The 20,512-nt window shown below is 44.3% G+C and overlaps 3 protein-coding genes across 8 annotated transcripts in view; 2 read left to right on the top strand and 1 right to left on the bottom strand.

The window, feature by feature from the left end:
* Positions 1-499: 499 nt before the first annotated feature.
* Positions 500-6,620, bottom strand: p3h3 (prolyl 3-hydroxylase 3). Its single transcript, XM_055503226.1, has 18 exons — positions 6,532-6,620; positions 6,231-6,238; positions 5,557-5,955; positions 4,563-4,747; positions 4,297-4,455; positions 3,989-4,181; positions 3,768-3,899; positions 3,542-3,684; positions 3,269-3,358; positions 3,150-3,202; positions 2,997-3,076; positions 2,788-2,915; positions 2,630-2,725; positions 2,395-2,545; positions 2,154-2,271; positions 1,801-1,876; positions 1,586-1,726; positions 500-924 (listed from the first exon to the last, which is right to left on the bottom strand). Exons 1-18 carry the CDS (start codon positions 6,618-6,620, stop codon positions 754-756), a joined length of 2,412 nt encoding a protein of 803 aa, XP_055359201.1. The 3' UTR covers positions 500-753.
* Positions 6,621-6,718: 98 nt separating this feature from the next.
* On the top strand, positions 6,719-14,691 carry usp5 (ubiquitin specific peptidase 5 (isopeptidase T)). 4 transcript variants are annotated; one of them, XM_029128945.3, is made up of 20 exons: positions 6,719-6,858; positions 7,421-7,549; positions 7,673-7,736; positions 7,824-7,951; positions 8,198-8,343; positions 8,484-8,668; positions 8,833-8,927; positions 9,746-9,939; positions 10,071-10,142; positions 10,691-10,778; positions 10,906-11,031; positions 11,108-11,261; positions 11,451-11,613; positions 11,699-11,787; positions 11,904-12,032; positions 12,535-12,678; positions 12,759-12,901; positions 13,126-13,276; positions 13,415-13,499; positions 13,824-14,691. In XM_029128945.3, exons 1-20 carry the CDS (start codon positions 6,751-6,753, stop codon positions 13,915-13,917), a joined length of 2,487 nt encoding a protein of 828 aa, XP_028984778.1. In that variant the 5' UTR covers positions 6,719-6,750; the 3' UTR covers positions 13,918-14,691. The 4 variants fall into 4 exon arrangements, with proteins under 4 accessions (XP_028984778.1, XP_028984776.1, XP_028984777.1 ...); XM_029128943.3 differs by having other exon boundaries at positions 11,904-12,089; XM_029128944.3 differs by having other exon boundaries at positions 7,670-7,736.
* Positions 14,692-15,442: 751 nt separating this feature from the next.
* The window catches only part of cd4-2.2 (CD4-2 molecule, tandem duplicate 2), a 14,486-nt gene continuing 9,416 nt past the window's right edge, over positions 15,443-20,512 (top strand). Inside the window, exons 1-10 of one of the 3 annotated variants that reach the window (XM_029128985.3) lie at positions 15,460-15,617; positions 16,317-16,354; positions 16,552-16,713; positions 16,803-16,943; positions 17,250-17,486; positions 17,590-17,721; positions 17,812-17,952; positions 18,672-18,908; positions 19,325-19,468; positions 19,559-19,699. In XM_029128985.3, coding sequence (XP_028984818.1) covers positions 16,327-16,354; positions 16,552-16,713; positions 16,803-16,943; positions 17,250-17,486; positions 17,590-17,721; positions 17,812-17,952; positions 18,672-18,908; positions 19,325-19,468; positions 19,559-19,699 — 1,363 coding nt within the window. In that variant the 5' untranslated portion in view covers positions 15,460-15,617; positions 16,317-16,326. Of the gene's footprint in view, positions 15,618-16,316; positions 16,355-16,551; positions 16,714-16,802; positions 16,944-17,249; positions 17,487-17,589; positions 17,722-17,811; positions 17,953-18,671; positions 18,909-19,324; positions 19,469-19,558; positions 19,700-20,512 lie in introns of all 3 variants that reach the window. The other 2 variants (XM_029128987.3, XM_029128988.3) reach the window with 2 other exon arrangements.

Here is a 20,512-nt window from a genome sequence, read left to right as displayed (position 1 = left end):
TGACGCAGGGAAGAGGTTAAAAGCGAGGCTCCATTTGACGGGCCCGCCGACCCAGTTCTGCGCCGGCGGGGGATTATCACACACGGGGGGAGTCACTGCGTTAACATGGGCCGCGAGCGGAACTTTCCCCTGTGGCTAATGCACAAGACGCCAACAGAGGAGGGGGCTGACGGGAGGAGGGATAAGATAAAGTGGGCGGTTGAGTGTCACTCCACTGGATGTAAATGATTAAATGATCTCCCACTGGATTATTATTCCATATTCTAAATGGGTGATGTCTAAGCCCCATAAACAAATGCACTCATTTATGAGGGATTAGCAGTAATCTCTCTATTTCTATCCTTTTTCCTGCTGCTCACCTCTCTGTCTCTTTCAATCTTCTGTCTCTTAATGCCTCAAACTTCACTTCCTAATGCTAATATCGCTACGATTACCGTTCCCCACCACTGTGATGCAACAGAACCCAGTGTCTGATCACTGAAGGCTCGTTAACCATTAGTAAAAAGTCTCGCTCACGGCTTTTTTTATTCGCTTCCTTCAAAAAAGTGGCACAAATTAAAAAAAAAACTACCAAAACAAAGCACCCAGTTTAACATAAAGCGTTATCACATACATTATAAATACAGCACCGCTTATATACACACAAAACTTCACAGAAAACGGCAGCACGGTAGTTTGGAAACTCGAGGAGTGTCCGTGGAGGCAGCAGATGAGAAGCGAGTCCACTTCCAGGTTCTGGGCTCGGACCGGGCCTCACAGCTCGTCCTTGCCCCCCGTCACCCGGCCTCTCCCTCGGCTCCTCTCCTTCGAGGCCTGGCTCCGAGCGTTCCTGGCGGCGGCGGCGCCGCCCTCCGCCTCCGCCTCGTCCTTCTTCACCACACTCTTTCCATCGGCGGCCCACAGCGCCTCCGCCTCCTCGCGCTCCTGCAGCCAGACGCCACACACAGGTTCGAGATCAGAGAAGCCACCAATGTATTGATGTCCTGTGGCGCAGCTTATTTCCTTGTACCCTCTAGAAAAACATCCCCTGCTTTAATACGTTCTCTATTAAACGGAGACTATGTGACTTCAGCCGTAAGAGGTAACTGTAGAATAATGGTCAAATAATAAGCACAGCATAACAATAAAAGCAATAAATGTCAGAAAACTAGTTCAGTCATCAGTCATAAAAGATATTCACCTAATAGCTTCTATCAGCCATAAGCTCCTGGCCATTCCAGACCAAGTAAGGCCCTGGGAGCGCGGCCGGAGATTAGACTGAACCAAGTACAGATTTTAATATTTCAGAAGAAGAAATAGTTCATTTTCCTGCTGCAGATGAGGCGCGTGAGAACTGGAAGACTAAAGGAATGCATTATTAAATACTGTACTAATATCTGACATTTCTATCATGTTTTAAATCAGGTTTTCATGGTTCTGAAGCCGATGATCTGATGAGCCTAAAGGACAGTGGCCTGTCGTGATCACAGACAGGGCGCTGACAATGGCGCGACATGAAAACAACCACCCATTTGCATGGCGCTCAGTCTCCAGCTGGCCTCGTTACCCAACACCTGTGTCACGACATGAGCCCTGAGACACTCACCATGTCCCTGTAGAGCCGCTCCTTGGTGAACCACAGCGCCAGGGCGCAGCGGCGGCCGGACGTCACGGCGGTCACGCCGTGGGGGTTCACCGGGCCCGAGGAGAAGCCCACCAGCCGGCCACAGCCGGGTCTCACCCGGGCCTGGAGACGCCAACGGGGGGAAATCACAGGGTGCAGTAACGTCTCGTGGTAAAAGCAGTGCTCCGTTCACTTACTGTAACGGTTTTGGCATCTCTGTTGGTGAAAAACAACTCTCCGCCGTCAAAGTTGTCATTCAGGTAGAGAATAGCACTGTCAGAAAAAGACATGGGACGCTATGGTCACAAAAACAATTCAAATGAGCCGAAGGTGATTGTGAAGTGAAAGAAGCGGAACAAAGGTTAAATAAACATATTTAAATTCACTTAAATATTAGCTTGTTTCAAATGGTTCCAGTAATTTGTCTGCATGTTTTAAAGCTCTTGTACCTGTGGGGCAAATTAACGCTGCCCCTCGATCTCAACGATAGGATTCACGCACAGGAAAAGGCACTAAAAGCACAGGAATGATCATCTCGTGTGTGCTGCACCTGAGATCCCTGTGCGTGAAGGCTGGAGGCTCCTTCCAGCACTGCTTGGTCTCTGGCTCAAGGAGACAGTTGTCAACATGAACAGGGTGCGACAGGTCCAACCTGCCCTGCTGGTCTCCTGGGAGCACGGGCATCAAACAAAGCCATTTATTTACCAAAAGAACACGTTGCAGTTCGCAGTTCCACGCGGAGAGTCGAATTTCTCCACGGCGAGGATCGATGTGGCTGCCGCTGCCTTTACCTGCGACAGCAGTGCGACACACCAGGTGCGTGAAGGAGATAAAGAGTCCCGACGGGCTCCTGAAGTAGGAGTGCAGCAGGGCTTTCGCTCTCTCGCCCAGCTCGTGCAGCAGCCTGGCATCTGTTTCATTCAGGAGGCCGTCCTGAGCCAGCTGCAGGAGACATTGTGTTCATTTGATCTCTCACCTCATCAACAGAGCCAATGCTGCTTGCGTCAACCCATGGGGGGGACCCACCTTTGTGGCCCGGAGCACAGTCAGGCCCTCGAACGTCTCGTGAGGTGTGTGCGGAGACCGTCGCCCTTGGTAACCGTCTCCGGCCGATGCCGCAGCCTGTTGGAGACAAGCGGTTAGCGAGAGCGAGATGACGACCGACTCCCTGACGAGCGACGCACCGTCGCCAAGAGCAGGATTCTGTCGCACTCCTGCTCGGTCGTGACCCCGTCGAGCACGACGCGGTTGGTCCCGTTCAGAACCTCGTCGTCCATGGCGATGGTCACGCCCAGCCGCTGCACTGGACCGCCTGAGAGGGCGAAAAATGAGAGAAGTAAAACGAAACTCGGTACATTTTAAACCTCATACGACAACAGAACGCAGGACTTACCTGCAAAAAAGCCGCTGTCGTCCACTTCCTCCTGCTCCTCTCCCACCTTCATCTTTTCAAGCATTTTCTCTTTCTCAGCCCTGACAGTCAAACACAGAAGCAGGTGAGCTGCCGTGACCTGAGCGGCGCCGAGCAGTAACACACCTGACTTGCCTCCACGTCGCCCTCAGTGAGTCGGGTACGACGTCCTCTGGGGTCCAGAGATCCTGCGTGGAAAGCCGTGGTTACTCTTTGTGCATTAGGACGCTGGGCTCTGGTGTTCTGCTGCTTACTGGGTCGCTGAAGCTGAAATCAAAGTTCTCCACGCCGAAATAGAGAAGCTTTTTCTCCTGCAGGGAGCGGCTGACGTATCTAGAAATCTCCTGCATGACACAAACACATAAAATGAAGTTGACTAATGATGGTTTCTGGGTTTTTAGTCACATTTTACTGCGGTCTGTTCCCTCGTCATTTCTGACACTTCAAGCAAGAGATTTATAGATGAAGACAGTAAATGAAGTGACATATATCATTATAATGGCTTCGTAATGGGCTCTGTGTGGTACCGGAGCAGGCGGCGTGACTTGTGGCTCTGTGTCTCCTCCTAGTGTCTCATAGTAGAGCTGCAGGTTGTCCAAGGAATCCTTGTCCGTGGGGTAAAAAAGCAGGAGGGAGTGCAGAGTCTGTAGAGCTCCACTAACGTCCCCAGCTGTGGAGGAACGGCATCAGAACATACGCGGGCGTTAAAAAATGACACCGCAGGTAAAGACAACGGAGGCGCCCAGCGATCACCTTTAAACTGCGCTATGTGCAGATGTTCCAGCTGCGTGGGCAGGCAGTCCTCTTGAGCAGAAATGCGCCCGGGCCTCGTGGATACTTGGGTCACGCAGGCCTGGCGGCACGCGAGCAGGCTCAGGGTGAGGGCTGCAAAAGGGGACGGAGGCCGGTGACGGTGGGCGCTTTGCTTTGCGCGGCTTTGTGCCGCTCGCTCGCTCGCTCGCTCGCCCGCTCACCTGCTGCTTTCTCGTACGCCCCGTCCACGCCGTCCACGCCCCTGTCCTCGGGCAGCGGCCGGGACGCCACCTCGCACTGCACCCGGCACTCGTCCGTCTGCCGCAGGGTCTCGCTCACGCACGCCCCCCACTGCTCCGCCGCCTGGGCCCAGTCGGACAGGGCCTCGGCCTGCAGCGCGGCGTCGTACAGGGCCTGGAGGGAGAGAGAGACGGGGGAACGGGGAGTTTAGGGCTGTTCTACAAACCTCACTGAGTCATGAGACGTGTGTGAGTAGATGAAGATGCTTGTTAATGCTGTCAGTTCCCACCCAGTGCCTCTCGCTCGCCAGCTCTCTGTCCTGGAAGGCGTCCTCGCTCACTCCTTTCATCCGCCTGTACTTCTCGATGTTGTTCCTCATCTCCAGGTGGTTGGGGTTGGCCACGAAGTAGGTGTGAGCCGCCGCCGCCGCCCTCTGCAGCTTCTCCAGCTGATGCGGATGGGGAGGGGAACGTGAGCGCAGATCGTCATAGGCAGTGGTGACCTGAATCGTGACGGAAGGAATCTCACGCTGCGCGGCCGCCGTTCAGAGCTCACCTTGTAGTATGTGACCTGTAGGAAGTTGTAGGGGTTGCGAGAGCTGAATTCGAACTCTATGTCGCTGGAAACTGGGAGCTGGGCCACCGGCGTGACGGACTGTCCCACGCAGAACCTCAAACACTCAGCCCTCTGCTGCACCCAGTCCAAGGCCCACAGATCCCACAGACTCCCCTCTTCAGAATCTAGCAATGCACAAAACACGAACTCAACTCATTTGCTCAACTTATACTGCTGCTTAAAATGATCATAATGTCTAAATGACAAACACTTGGAATCTTTGGTGCATCAAAATCTACGTACTAAACTACCATCATGATTATGGATTGTAATACGTTGAGGTGGAGTTGTCAATTTTGGGGACTGTTTTCGTACTCAAAACTCGTACTCGTACTCAAATCTGAGTCACACGGTGAAATCAGGGAAGCTGCCAGTGACCTCACAGTAATCTTTCCCACTAGTAATTATCCATGGACCCAAGCAGTAGCAGTTAGTTACGGTAAGCAAACGGTAAAAGATAAAAGCAAAGTCTAAGAACTAATGATACTTAATTGTCTTTTCTTGAGATGCAGTCTGCAAAACCCCTAATACATTCATAATCATGTATGAATTAAGTTAGGATACAACTAAAAATATTGGCCTTATCAGAGTATACGCTACGTATATTATTAATTTTTATTGCAATTTGGATCATAATGAACATAAAAGAACACAACGTTTATGCTTTTTTTATTATAACATGTGACGTCACACAGGAGTCACGTGACTAAGCATCTAGACTCCTCTAAATCAAAACTCCTCCAACTAATATAAGCTGGAAGATTTTTCTGGCTAAAAGTAGAACAACATTATATACTGTACAAAAAAGGCAAGGCTTTATTACCAGAGACACACACATAATCCCTAAACTGGAGCACGTGAGGCAAGTTGAAAGCACCTACTTGTTCCACCACTGCAACCTTCCCCACATACACTACGTGGTACTGTAGCTCACCCAGTTTGCCGAGCGCTTCTCTCCCCGCTGCCTCGCACTCATCGTGACACCGCCGGCGCACTCTGAGCAGCGCTTCCTTGGTCAGGAGGGATTTCTCCAGCAGCTCCGCAGCCTTCCCCCACTCCTCACCAAAGTACGCACGCACCCCGCTGTAATACAAAAAGTCATAGGGCTGCAAGAGGGACACGGCGGCGGAGCTGCCTCCATCCGGAGCCACCGAGGCGACGTTAATAGACGCCAGGATGAGAAAATGAAACGCCACGTATACAGTGGAGTGGTCCGAGCGCAGCGCCATGGTCCCAGACACGAAGCCTGCAGGAGCAGGAGCAGGAGCGAGAGGAGGAGGAGGAGGAGGAGGAGGAGGGACTAGGGGCACGTCAGGGAGCGAAGATGCTTCCACTAAGTTTCCTCCCATTTGAGGTCACTATTGGTTCTCATTTCATGTCAAGCGCCCACTAGTGACTGGACACGGTTTCATCTAATAATTTAGATTAAAGTAAGTAAATTAATCTAATGTCGTGTCAGTCGTTGCAGCATTAAATCTTTAACAAAGTACTTAAAATAAACTGTTGAGTGCCTGCAGTACTTGTATGCCACCAAAAGAGGGAGCCGTTGCATGAGTTCAACGGACGTTACTGTAAATACTTAAGTAAACTGATACGAATAAATTTTACATGGCTCGCTTTTTAGAGTGAATCAAGATACATCTTTATAAATTTTACGGTGAAATTTATTTTTCATTATTTTACGACGCAATTGTCGTCAGACTGTCTGACCGAAGCTTTTCTGCTGTGTATAAGCTTCGGGTGTATCTATTAGATGTACCGAAGAAATTAATGAATAAAAAATATTTAAACCTTTAATTCTGTTTTATGTATCAAATGAAATGTTGAGATGTTTTAATAATTATATAAATCTAATATCTTCACCATTAATCAAGCTGTCTGTGTCTTAGTTTTCATGACTCAGTCGTGCCACTCTATGACCGACATTACGGTAACGGGCCGCTGCCGTTGGCGTGCGCTTGGCCTTCCCTCAACACAAGGCAGCAGCTCAGGGTTCATTCAGCCAAAAACGGGCAGTTAAGTACGGGCTGGACGGCGGACAGTCTTCCCAGCCGGGGAATCAAGAGGCTTGGAGTCCAATATCAGAGGAGCAGGTGTCCCACTGAACGGCGGAACTAGCTAGCTTGTCATGGCAGATGTCGGTGAGGTTTTGATGTCAGCTTTGTCCACGATTCGGGTTCCGAAGCCCGGGGACCGCGTTCACAAAGACGAATGCGCCTTGTCATTTTCCACGCCGGTGAGCTAGCTTGCTTTTGGAACCTAAACGTCCGCCAACACACGCCGTTTTATCAATGCCCACTTCTTTCCGCTGTTCCTCTGTTGTTTTTGAATGTATTTAAACCTCAGCCAGGGCTCTCCCACTTTAACTGCTTCTTGGGTTTTCCCCCTTCAGCCAGCTAGCTAGCACCAAGCTAACGTTAAGCTAATAATGCACTGTAATGGAAACTAAGCTCTAGCTTGTTAGCTAGTGACTGTGCTGTCAAACAGCCTGTTTGGTGCTTTTTACGCTCGCACCTATGACGGCAGTGTTCATGTTTTCAACCCAATTCATCGTTTTGTTGTCTATTTTTTTCACAGCAGAGGTTTCTCGTCAGCGCATTTTAAACAAAATAGTGCTGAGCTGGATTGTAAGCGTTAGCAGGATGTACGGGCAAATACCTGACTAAAACACAGTTCCTGATGTTACCTGGTTAAGACACCCGCGTTACTTTCAAACATAACTTGTCAGTGTTGCGTTGCTATAGAGAGATAACACTGAGTGGTTCTGACGTTTATTGGCGCCCGTGTCTTCTTTGCAGGAGAGCGAGGGAGGCCTCTATCTGTGCATGAACAGTTTCCTGGGCTTTGGGAGTCAGTATGTGGACCGGCACCATGCTCGGTCTGGCCAGAGGGCTTATTTGCACATCACGCGGATTCGTAAGGCTAAGGTGGGTTTATTTTACATCGCCCACGGACACACTTTAAACTCTTATTTATTAGTAAAAAATCTCCTCCACGTTCTGGAAACAGACCGTGACATGCTCTCATACTCTGTGTTCCTCACTCAGAAGGAAGATGATAGTAACTCTGGATCTGGGCACCCACCAAAGAAAAAGCCCACTAGACTGGCTATAGGTGAGTGCGTGGACACACAGTTTTTGATCAGCCGTCCCTTTTTGTGACTGAATCATGTCCGCTGACTTCTGGTTTTGGGCGGTCCAGGAATTGAAGGAGGTTTTGATGTGGAGCAAGATCAGTATGAAGAGGATGTCAAGGTGGTTATTTTGCCTGACAGACAGGAGGTGACATCAGAGGACCTTGCTACTATGCCTGATGTTGTGAGAGAGCGGGTGAGATGTGTTGTCTTCTGTTAATATAAACATTGTTGTATGGACAGGGCTCTCCTGGATTTAATATAATCACAGTATACTATACTACAAAGTCTACTGAGCTCTCATCAGTACATCACATATCACCGAGGCTTGCAACAAACATGGACAATGTTTGTTGTTAAGCAGTACTTGCTATCATTTAGTTTAGTTTCAGACATTAAATAGTTCAGGTCTAATTTGTCCAATTGTTTGCTGTTTATTAAGGTGTCCCTGTCGATGGCGGGTATAATGGCAGCCGACTCAGTGTCTCATGCCTTACAAGTTCAACAGTGGGACGGAGAGGTGAGACAGGAGTCTCGCCATGCTGCTGACCTTAAACAGCTAGACAACGGACTAAAGATCCCTCCCAGGTGAGACTGTAGTTAGCCGCTGAAATTAAAAAGCTTTGCATTTAGAATTCAGTGATGTCTTTCAAAACTAAAATGAAGAGTGAGATCGCTACCAACGTGTTTATAATGGAGGGTTACTTCACATTTTTCCTTTGTGGCAGTGGCTGGCGGTGTGAGGTGTGTGACCTCCAGGAGAATCTTTGGATGAACCTGACGGATGGCAAAGTGTTGTGTGGCCGCAGGTATTTTGATGGCTCTGGGGGCAACAATCACGCCCTTCTCCACTTCCAGGAGACAGGGTACCCACTTGCTGTCAAACTTGGCACCATCACTCCTGACGGAGCAGGTAGGTTGTCATCTCTAGCATTTTTCATTACTACCATGAAATAAAAATTGAACTTCCATGCTATGTAGCGTTTCTACCAGTAATTCTGAGTGTACCTATTTGTCTGAAGCTCAGGGTTGAATTTTCATTAATTATTACTTCCCTTTTTATTTGCTATTTGTCAGATGTGTATTCTTACGATGAGGATGACATGGTTCTGGATTCCAAGTTGCCAGAGCACCTGTCTCACTTTGGAATCGACATGATGACCATGGAGAAGGCAAGTGTCTTTTTTTTTCACTGGAAATAATATTTTATTTTGCCATTAAACTTTCTAAATAGTAGAAATTCAAGGTTTCTTAATTGCTTTACATTTAAAGGTCTTAAAGTCATTTTTACCTTTTGACTGTGTTGAATTTATTGTGACACATGCATATTTTTTAAATTTGAATGCTGTGTAGCCGTTTATTACTATTGTACTATTGTATTAATAAGCACTAAAAAATTCCTTTGCAGTGGTAGAGACAGTGCAAGGATAATTGGTAACATGTCAGAAAATTCACATTATTCATCAACTGATCCTAGTTATCGGTCTATACCATTAATAAGGGTTGTGTAATTGTTAAAGTTTTACTATGAAGGACGATGACAATACAGTCATATTTCCCCGTGTGTGTCCTAAATATTACGGCATACCTATCAACTAATTTGCCTATTTTCTGCAGTTTTAGATATTTTCCTCCACACCTCTACTTCCCTGCTGCCATTATTTCTCTGCCACCTGCTTCTCTTCTTATGCAGAGAGCAGATTATACAGATGTCAAAGTCTGTGATTTCTGTACCTCTTACTGTGTGCTCTAATGTTGTTTCTTGTTTTGCTAATGTATTGCTGCACAGGCTTAATGGTGTTGCACAGACAGGGGGTGGAGGACTTCAACACTGGAGCAGAAGACAAAGTGTATCACTTAGGGCTGTGATAATGTGTTCTGCAGTTTTTTCAGATGTCAGCCTACTGATACTTCATACCAGCTCTTTCTTCCCTTTTTGAAACCTGTGTTTATGTAAGAAGGCTCATTGTACCATTCATTTGGTTCTCAGACTGAGCGGACTATGACAGAGTTGGAGATCGCTGTGAACCAGCGTGTTGGGGAGTGGGAGGTGATCCAAGAGTCTGGGACCACCCTGCGCCCCCTGTTTGGCCCTGGCCTCACTGGCATGAAGAACCTGGGCAACAGCTGCTACCTCAACTCTGTCATGCAAGTGCTCTTCACCATCCCAGACTTCCAGAACAAGTTAGTACTCACTGACTGCAATCATTCAGTATCTCAGTACTATGTCCACCATGTCATTGTGAACCTGTTCACACTCTTAACGCTCCCTGACGTAAATGACCGGTTTCATAGCCATTCCCTTTATAACTCAGGTACGTTTCAAACATCGACAAGATCATCAATGAAGCACCAAGTGATCCCACCCAGGACTTCAAAACCCAAGTGTGAGTGTCCTCGCCTAATGTTTAATTATAAGTTGTTGTATACGCAACTAGCCTTCACAAAAACTGCTTGCAGAACTTCTCCAGGCAGCCCATTCCCATCTTTTACTTCTATTTCTACTGAATCAAAATGCTTTGTTAAAAATACACATATTGACATTTGGCCTCAAGTCATTTTATGACTATGCTGTTTTCGGAGTAAAAGCACACATTTCCTCAAATGTGTCTGGAACCAACAACTGACAGAGCGTGTCATTGTCAAAACAAAAGTTGATATGGAGCACATTGATTATGCGTCTGGACAATTTTTCGCCTGTCGCATATAAAGTCAATTTTACACAGTCGTATGATTTTTCTACTGTGGCCAAATTCTGAACGATCTCTATTTTTGCTGCTTTTCAAGAATTTGTTTATTTGCATGAGAAAGAGGTCTTCTCTCAGATTAGACATCCCACCATGGAGGCCAAAAATACATCCAAATCCCGCTCCAGTGAGAGACGCTGATATATTGTTGGATGTGTAGTGATGTCAGCTTTGTTTGTCTGTAACAGAGCCAAGCTTGGCTACGGTCTGTTGTCAGGAGAGTATTCCAAACCAACAACAGACTCTGGAAATGAAAATGGTGCATCTGAACCCAGGGTAAGAAGAAGCAACAACTGATTTGCAAGGTTTACTAACAGATATCCATGGCGTATTTGGGATTTACTGTGGTTAGAATGTAGTCTTCTACCTTTGACACTTCAGATTTTTGATGACTTGTTTACAGGGAGACCAACTTGGCATAGCACCACAGATGTTTAAAGCACTTATAGGACGGGGCCACCCAGAATTCTCCACCAATCGACAACAGGATGCTCAGGAGTTTTTGTTGCACTTCATAAACATGGTTGAGGTAAAGTAACTCTATCACTTTGCTCCTCTTTGTGGACTCCTGTTTTTTTTAATCCTGAGTAATTCTCTTTATCCAGAGGAACTGTCGCTCTGGGCCCAACCCATCTGAAGCCTTCAGGTTCCTGGTGGAGGAGAGGATTGTATGTCAGCAGTCACAGAAAGCCAAGTACACACAGCGAGTGGATTACATCGTTCAGCTGCCTGTTCCTATGGACCAGGCTACCAACACAGGTAGCAACCTGCTAAGTTAGTCTGTAAATCAACACAAGGAGCAGTTTCCACTGCATGCTGGAGCTTGGAGAACAGTACAGAGTCAAAACCTAACCGTTGCTTTTTTATGACACCACTAATACAGCATTTCTGGGTTATGCCAGTATTGTAGTCTATTGTTTTTGAACCACGTCCATGTTGCTGTAACAGATGAGCTTCAGGAGGCTGAGCGCCGCCGTGAGGAGGGGGACACGTCAGCCCCTACAGTTCGTGCACAAATCCCCTTCACAGCCTGCATGGCCGCCCTCAGTGAACCGGAGACGCTCACGGATTTCTGGAGCTCAGCTGTGCAAGCCAAAACTACTGCTACCAAGTATGAAGACAGTTAGTCATTCACAGATTAACTGAAGCAAATCTCAGAATTCATTTATTAAATGCATCTTCTGTCCCTTTGTCAGAACAACCCGGTTTGCGTCTTTCTCCGACTACCTGGTAATCCAGATTAAGAAGTTTACTTTTGGCCTTGATTGGGTGCCTAAGAAATTAGGTGAGCAAAGACAAAACTAGACTAGGATGATGGTAAAACACTTATTTCTTTGTCATTGCCTTGTGTAAAAAAATTCTATTTGATGATGGGCTATTTATTTTTCTAACTGCGTGCAGACGTGAGCATTGACGTTCCCGACACTCTGGACCTGAGCGCTCTACGTGCAACCGGCCAGCAGCCAGGGGAGGAGCTTCTTCCAGAGGTGGCCCCACCCCCACTCATGACACCAGATGTGGAGGTTAAAGGTATCCTGGGTTCCCATGGCAACGAGGAGGACGACTCACTCTACTCCCCACTGCTGTGTCAGTCTGTCTGTCATTTCTGCTCTTTTCTCTTCTTTTCCTGTTTTATGTTCACTCTTGTTTCGTCCTTTTCTTTTTTCAGCCTTTGGTTTCAGGAGTCCTTCTGTTGCCTTATTATTTGTTTACTTTTACATCATTATGAGGTGATTTATGTTGTTTTAGCATATGAGCTGAGTATCGCAATATTTTGGCTTTTGTTAATCAAAAAAAAATATTGTAGGATTTTTTTATATTATAGAATAAGCTATCAAAAACTAATACGTTAGACCGAACCCTGTAAAATCGCGCCTATGGATGTGATTCTTACAAACATTCCTACAAAATTATGTAATCTGTACAGAAAAACAATAGAATAACATTAGCAACCAAAACCATATTAACAGACAACCAATGTGACTATAGGTTTTACATCCAAGTAATTCAACATTTTACTCCTCATGGTCAGCTCCAGTACTGGATGACTCTACGGTGTCTCAGTTATGTGAAATGGGATTCCCACTGGAGGCCTGTAGGAAAGCGGTGTACTACACTGGAAACACTGGAATCGATGCTGCCATGAATTGGATCATGAGCCATATGGATGATCCAGGTATGTGTGTAATATAGGAAACAAATAAGAAAGTCTGACTTATTTCCTCAGTCGTCATGATGATTTTTTTTTTGTCCCAGATTTTTCAGCCCCCCTCGTCTTACCAGGCTGCAGCTCTGGTCCTGGAACCACACCCACGGAGAGCCTCTCTGAGGAGCACCTGGCAACAATCGTCTCCATGGGCTTCAGCCGGGACCAGGCGACCAAAGCACTTAGAGCCACGGTTAGAATCAAACTCATTAAGCTAGAAGGGGACAAGCTATAAACACTATTACAGAAGAAGGAACTTGAACTTAAAGTTTTATGTTGTCTCCCCTCTGAGATATTACATTTTCCTCTATTACCTTCTCAAAATGTTTTATAGTTTTAACCTCAGTTACTTAACTTAACCTCAGTTTGTGGGGATTCTCTAACTATAAATTAGACTTAACTGGTATTTGCTTTTAGAGTAACGTCCTGGACCGGGCAGTGGACTGGATCTTCTCACACCTGGATGACCTTGAGTCCATGGACGTGTCTGAAGGAGGCCGCTCAGCAGCAGAGAGTGAGGGAGGCAGGGACCCTCCTCCTGGGCCCCGAGTCAGAGACGGAGAAGGCAGTGAGTATAAGGGAGAGAGATGAGAGTTTAAGATTTGACAATAAATATTATTTAAATCCAAAGCTCATTTTTGATTTATTCTTTACTTGGATGATACAGATTTTAGAATTAAGAACTAATGGTTTCTCTCTCATCCAGAGTATGAGCTGTTTGCATTCATCAGCCACATGGGCACAAGCACAATGTGTGGCCACTACGTCTGCCACATCAAGAAGGATCAGCAGTAAGTGTCGAAGGCATATTTAGCCCCAACATGTCACATCTAAAAATCTCATCACGTTAAAAATATCTAAAAGTTTATTATGACCCAATGTTTTAAAATCGTATGGTTTAGCGTATTTTCTCAGCAGGGGGCACCATACTCCAAGTCTACTCTTATTGTGTAGTATAAACTGTTGTTTTCTTTCAAAGATTATACAAACAGCATAAAACTGTTGTATTTTATTGGGAAGTATAAACGATTCTTCTTGGAAGTACATTATATCTTTTTAAGCTGGTGATCTCCAACAGCTCTTTTCTAAGTCTCTGTTGTCTTTGTGTTGCACAGGTGGGTTATCTTCAATGATCAGAAGGTGTGCGCTTCGGAGAAACCTCCCAAAGACCTGGGGTATCTGTACTTCTATCGGAGAGTGGCTGAATGAGACGAGCATCGCACTTGGATTGAAGAAGGAGCAATGTGGAAGCTAATGCAAACCCACAAGGCAAAGATCATGGTCACACTCCAGCAAGCTCTTACCAATGCCCTGGCACGCTTCACAACTGACAAAAGTGTAAATAAAGCTCTCTCTCTCTCTCTCTGCAAATGTACACTGTGAAATAAAAGGGTGCAGATGTATAGTCAAGGTGTTGGGGGAGAGGTTTCCTTTTGATCTGCTCATTAAAAACAACAGGACTCAAATACAATGCTGATCTTGAATTGTTCTGGCTTTTCTTCAAACAAATGTGTTGATATAAAGCATGTTTGATGGAACTGATCTCAGACATTAGAGGAACTTATGTTGCTGAGTCCGGTCAGTTTTATTAATGTTTCCTTAACTGTCACCATTAATCAGTGTCCTGACTATTGAGCTCCACTGCCGTCGGTAGTCACTGCCCTTCCCCATCACAACATGGCTTCCAGGCCGTTCTTCTTCTTATCGAGTGGTTGTAGCTTTGTTTCACTACTTCAGCAGGGCACCACCTCCTCACCCACCAGTTCCACCAAGTACAAACAGTTCAGCATTGACAATAAGATTAATGTCAGTAAAACAGACAACTGATGTGTTTCTGAAAGGAAATTTAAAAGAAAACACCAAACAAACTTGTTTCTTAAAATGTAGATGAGGGTGACTGGGTGATTTTGGTTTCATTTTGTTTTTATTTTACAAATTCTTTGTTACTTCAGATGTGACAATAAAGAAAATGTCTTTCCTGTCCTCATATTTTTCAGCTTAATTCTTCAGTATCACTTCACTTGGTACAATCTAACCATTTTGACATTAACAAAAGGTTTTATGATGAATATGTGTTTTCAGGCAGCAGTTTCACAAAAACTACGTTATGTAGAAAATCACAGATGTAGCTTCCAGAAAGAAACCCACTGACGACGAAGTTTGCTCTGGCCTGCAGCTTTCTAAAGTGCAGGTCTTCTGTGTAGTATGTTAAACCAAATCACATGTGATTAATGGAAAGAGTCACATTCACTGTTTTGTTCCAGGCTCCTGTAACAACTGCACCCTTGGAGCCTATCCCAGGTTGCTGAGGCTAAGAGGCAGAGTACACGCTGAACAGGTCGCCAGTCTATTGCAGGGCCTGAGTTTAAACATGTCACTTTTGGGAGAACTTGCTTTTGATCTGTTGTGTCACTATGTTCTAGTAGTTGCAGTAAGTTAGAAACAGTTCAGCATCCACGATCAGTGTAGTTACAGCAAAACAAAACATCAAAGCAGCAAATGAAGATAGTTTTTGGTTCAGATGATTTTGTGGTGTGATTAATACATTTTTCTAGCTTATACTTTTTTTCCTCTTTTTTTATTAAACATATTTTCGGTTTAATATCACTTGTGTGCAGTGTTTTTGCAGTTTTTTGCTGACTTGGACGTGTGGTTTCTCGGTACAGCATCACCAAACCTGCACATTGCCTAGTTTGCAGGAACATGCTTGCACGAAATAAAAACCCACAGAGATCTGGGTTTGCATGGGCCTATATAACTTTCCAAGGTGCAGGTTTGTCTTCACATCTCTTCCGCCTTCTACACTTTCTGCCTCCTCACACTTTTGTTTTTGATGAAGTGAAATTTAAAGGAGATGAGCAAAGATTTTACCCTTTATTACAGTAACAGTGCATCACCTTCGAATTAAGGTAGGTATCTTAAGTTTTATATTATTTAAGTGGAATTGTGACTTTGTCTGATGAAACTTAATTTATTTTCCTTTGTTTTGAACTGAAGCTTTAAACTCAGTATATTGACAGCTTCACTAATGTCGTCGGTTCATTTTGTTATTTACAACTAAACAGATTTTAAACAATTTAGTGATAGGACCTAAAAAAAGGGGAAAAAATGCAATTGAATTTCTTAAATATCATATATTTGATTGTTTAGATTAGAAAAGTAGAGAACAACTAAACCTTACTTTAAAAGTGATGATTTGTTACATAAAATAAATCACGACTGAAACTACATGTATTCCTTAAATCATTAGAATGATGGATTCTTATGTTCTTTGATTCCTTGCCTTAATATTAAAAATAAAATTGCAAAGAAGGTTAGTGGAGCAATGCGATTAAACATGCATTTTAATAATGCATAATTACAGTATTACCACCCGCGTATCTAATGGAAAGATATGCAGTAAGTTTAGAGTTTTTCATAAGGAAGGAAGTGAGGCAGGTAGCTGGTGGTTAGCTGTCGTGTTTTTGTACAGCGCTCACGTCAAACAGAAGCTTTGTGCGGTAAATGTTTCATACCAGGTAAATGTTTGCTTTTACACCAGGAAATACTGGAATGAAAAAAATAATTTAAACATTATATTCTGACAATCTGAATTATCTACCCCTCAGAAACAACCTAATGAAGACCATAGTGTGGTTTGGGTTTGGTAAGTGATTATACATTCAAAGAATAAAACATTTTACAGTAAATAATCACGTCTAAATAAACAATAGCTATATAATCAAGTAATAGTGGCTACCTGGAAACACTTCTCCATGTTAACATAATGACTGTGTCTGTGGAACCCTCCTCTGGGACGTTCACCACTAAACGTGCTCTGTGACTGTGATCCTCTCTCTTCAGTGCTGGGTGCAGTCTCTGCTGCCGGCTCAGTGATCTACACAACAGCACAGTCAAAGGTCACCTTGAACTGTGGGGTCAAGTCCTTCAGAAGAAGTCTGGTCTGGTACCATGGAGGTGAAATGGTTGTACGTATTGATGGAAGGAGTGGCATCCAACGCAGAGGTACAGTAGCTATAACAACCCCCTGTACTGGTCAGTGTATTAAGTATTTGTCAGACATGTTGCTAATTAAACCATGCTTTCTGTATCAGGCATGACTGATGTTGCTTCGAGAGCAAGGGCAAAGCAGGACACAAAATTGGAGATCTCTGGTGTGAGACAAGAAGACGCTGGAACGTTCACTTGTGAAGTAGATGGGACAAACCACGAGCACACACTAGCTGTGGTCTCAGGTCAGCAGCAGATCTGATCAAATGTGGATTTAGATTCCTATCAATGCACTGATCTTATTTATCAGCATAATTACTCTGATTACCGTTGCCATGTGAGTAAGTACATATATACTGCAATGTACTAGTCATTAATGGCATTTATTATAGAGTAATGTATTTTACATATAAGGTAAATTAAGTTTTTTGAATGATTAATTAGTTTTAATAACTTCACAAATGTTTATCACTTACATATAAACAATTAAAAGACACAACAAATGTTATATGTATAATAAAAAACATAAACAATAACTGTGTGTGTCTCAGTGTCAGCCAGCCCCACTGATGAAGTTGAACTAGGCACCAGTGTCACGCTCCAGTGTCGGGTAAATGGTCAGAGCCCAGGTTCTACAGTGCAGTGGATGAGGCCAGATGGAACCACAGCCGCTGGGACCGAGTCTGGGACAGTGGAGCTCCGATCCGTAGCCTCTTCAGATGCAGGAACCTGGAAGTGTGTTATTAACCCTGATGGGCTCACCGTCGACCTGAAGCTCAAGGTTAAAGGTGGGACACTGATTCTACATGTTAATAAGCCCCTATGTGATCCTGCCATAAAGGTTTTTATAATCTATCATTCTTTGAATCACGTTAATTTTTTTCGTCTCAGTGATCTACACAACACCACAGTCAAGCGTCACCTTGGACTGTGGGGTCAGGTCCTTCAGCACAAGTCTGGTCTGGTACCATGGAGGTGAAATGGTTCTAAGTATTGACACAAGGAATGGCATCCAACGCAGAGGTAGCTACAGTATAACAACCCCCTGTACTGGTCAGTGTATCATGTGGAAATGTCCTACTGTTACTAATTACATCATATTTTCTGTATTAGGCGAAACTGATATTGCTTCAAGAGCAAGAGCAAAGCAGGACATAAAATTGGAGATCTCTGGTGTGACACAAGAAGACGCTGGAACGTTCACCTGTGAGGCAGATGGGACGAAACATGAGCACACGCTAGCTGTGGTCTCAGGTCAGCCGCAGTTCTGATCAAACCTGGATTTGTGCTTTTATCAATGCATTGATCCTAGTTATCAGCATGATTACTCTGATTACTGTTGCCATGTGAGTAAGTACATACATACTGCAGTGTACTAGTCCTTAATGGCATTCATTAATGTCACCATGGCGATTACTGAGATGACGGACCCACATGCACAGCACAGTATGAGGGGTTTAATACAGACTCAGAGTCGTGGTACAGGCGGAGGGCGATACGCGAAGGCAGACTGGCAACAGCACAATAGGAGCAGGCATATGGGAGCACCTATAACTAGTTTTCTCACATTTAACTAATAGACAAAACATGTTTTCTTACATTTAGTTAAATTTGCAAAAGTCTAAATGTAAATGGTAAATGTTAAATGTGAAATGTCAGTTAACCTGGTGTAACACAGAACCGTGCCAAGTAAAACAGGAAATAAAAATGCAAAACCCTGGATTGTGACAATTATAGAATAATTCCCCTTATATATAATTAATTAGTTTTAATAACTTCACAAAAGTTTATGACTTACCTATAAACAATTAAAAGACACGACAAATGTTATATGTATAATAAAAAACATGCTTCATTTTCAAAATTTAACTACATTCTGTTCACTATCTTCATTATGGATACAATTAAAAATATGACAAACTTCCCTTTTCCTCTTTAATGTGTACTTTAATGAAGAACTGTGTGTGTCTCAGTGTCAGCCAGCCCCACTGATGAAGTTGAACTAGGCACCAGTGTCACGCTCCAGTGTCAGGTAAAGGGTCAGAGCCCAGGTTCTACAGTGCAGTGGATGAGGCCAGATGGAACCACAGCCGCTGGGACCGAGTCTGGGACAGTGGAGCTCCGATCCGTAGCCTCTTCAGCTGCAGGAACCTGGAGGTGTGTTATCAACCCCGGTGGGCACACCGTCGACCTGAAGCTCAAGGTTAAAGGTGGGACACTGATGCTGCATGTGCATAAGCCCCTGTGATCATTGGGAAGAGGTTTCCTTTGATCTGCTCATTAGAAATAACAAAACTCAAACAGAATGCTGATCTTGATTTGTTGTTGTTCGTCTGGCTTTTCTTCAGCAAATGTGTTGATATAAAGCGTGTTACTTGCTGTAGAGTTTTAGTTTTAATATTAAGACAAGGACTCAAGGAACCTGCCATAAAGGTTTTTATAATCTATTATTCTTTGAATCACTTTAGGTTTTTTCGTCTTTGATAATTTAAAACCTTGAAGCTTTAGTGATGTGACTTATTTCACGTAACAAATCAACATGTAACATACTGATTGTGTCTGTGGGACCCTCCTCTGGGACGTTCACCACTAAACGTGCTCTGTGACTGTGATCCTCTCTCTTCAGTGCTGGGTGCAGTGATCTACACAACAGCACAGTCAAGCGTCACCTTGGACTGTGGGGTCAGGTCCTTCAGCAGAAGTCTGGTCTGGTACCATGAAGGTGAAATGGTTCTAAGTATTGACGGAAGGAGTGGCATCCAACGCAGAGGTAGCTACAGTATAGCAACCCCCTGTAATGGTCAGTGCATCATGTGCAAATGTCCCACTGTTGCTAATTACATCATATTTTCTGTATTAGGCGAAACTGATATTGCTTCAAGAGCAAGAGTAAAGTGGAACACAAAATTGGAGATCTCTGGTGTGACACAAGAAGACGCTGGAACGTTCACTTGTGAGGCAGATGAGCTGAAACACGAGCACACGCTAACTGTGGCACCAGGTCAGCAGCAGATCTGATCAAATGTGGATTTATATTCCTATCAATGCATTGATCTTAGTTATCAGCATGATTACTCTGATTTCCATTGTCATAAGTATTACATAGTGTAGTTACATATTATACATAAGGGGAAATTAAGCTTTTTGCAGCTAATTGAATTAAGAGGAAATATGTTGAACGATTCAATGATATGACTGAATGTGTGATGTTTGATCAGTTTCAGTGACTTCAAAAAGGTTCATACTTACATGCAAACAATTAAAATGCTACATGTATAAAAACATGCTTCACTTACATAAATTAACTTGACAATGTTACTTTGTTATTGATCAAATTGAAAATATGAATATTTCCCTTAACCAGTTTAATGCACATTTCTCAAAAGAAAACTACATCGATTTTTAATGGGGGTCAACTAAAACAATGTCAGGTAATATTTAAGAATGCATCCATATTTTCTATGCAGAACAATTATCATTCAGGTGTGAATGATAATCAGCCGGGCTCCGCCCCTCTCCGCCTGGCCCCGCCCCTGTCAACATGGCCCCGCCCCCTCTTAGCAGGACTGTTGAAGGGGCAGGTACAGAGAAAACCAGGAAGCACTAGTTGTAGCTAGTTGTAGTTTGAGAGCCCGAGGCAAACGATTTGCCAAGGTATTTTACAGGAAAACTAAATAATGATTCATGATAACTTCTCTGCATAGAAATTATGGAGCAATCTGAGTCATTCATTTTTTAATATTACCCAACATCGTTTCGCTGTCCTCTAATAAAGAAAAGAAATAGTAATACTTGTTGTTAGCACTAACGTGTT

Source organism: Betta splendens, chromosome 16 (genome assembly GCF_900634795.4).
Source record: "Betta splendens chromosome 16, fBetSpl5.4, whole genome shotgun sequence".
Classification (NCBI taxonomy): domain Eukaryota; kingdom Metazoa; phylum Chordata; class Actinopteri; order Anabantiformes; family Osphronemidae; genus Betta; species Betta splendens.
This window is presented reverse-complemented; position numbering and strand designations above follow the sequence as displayed.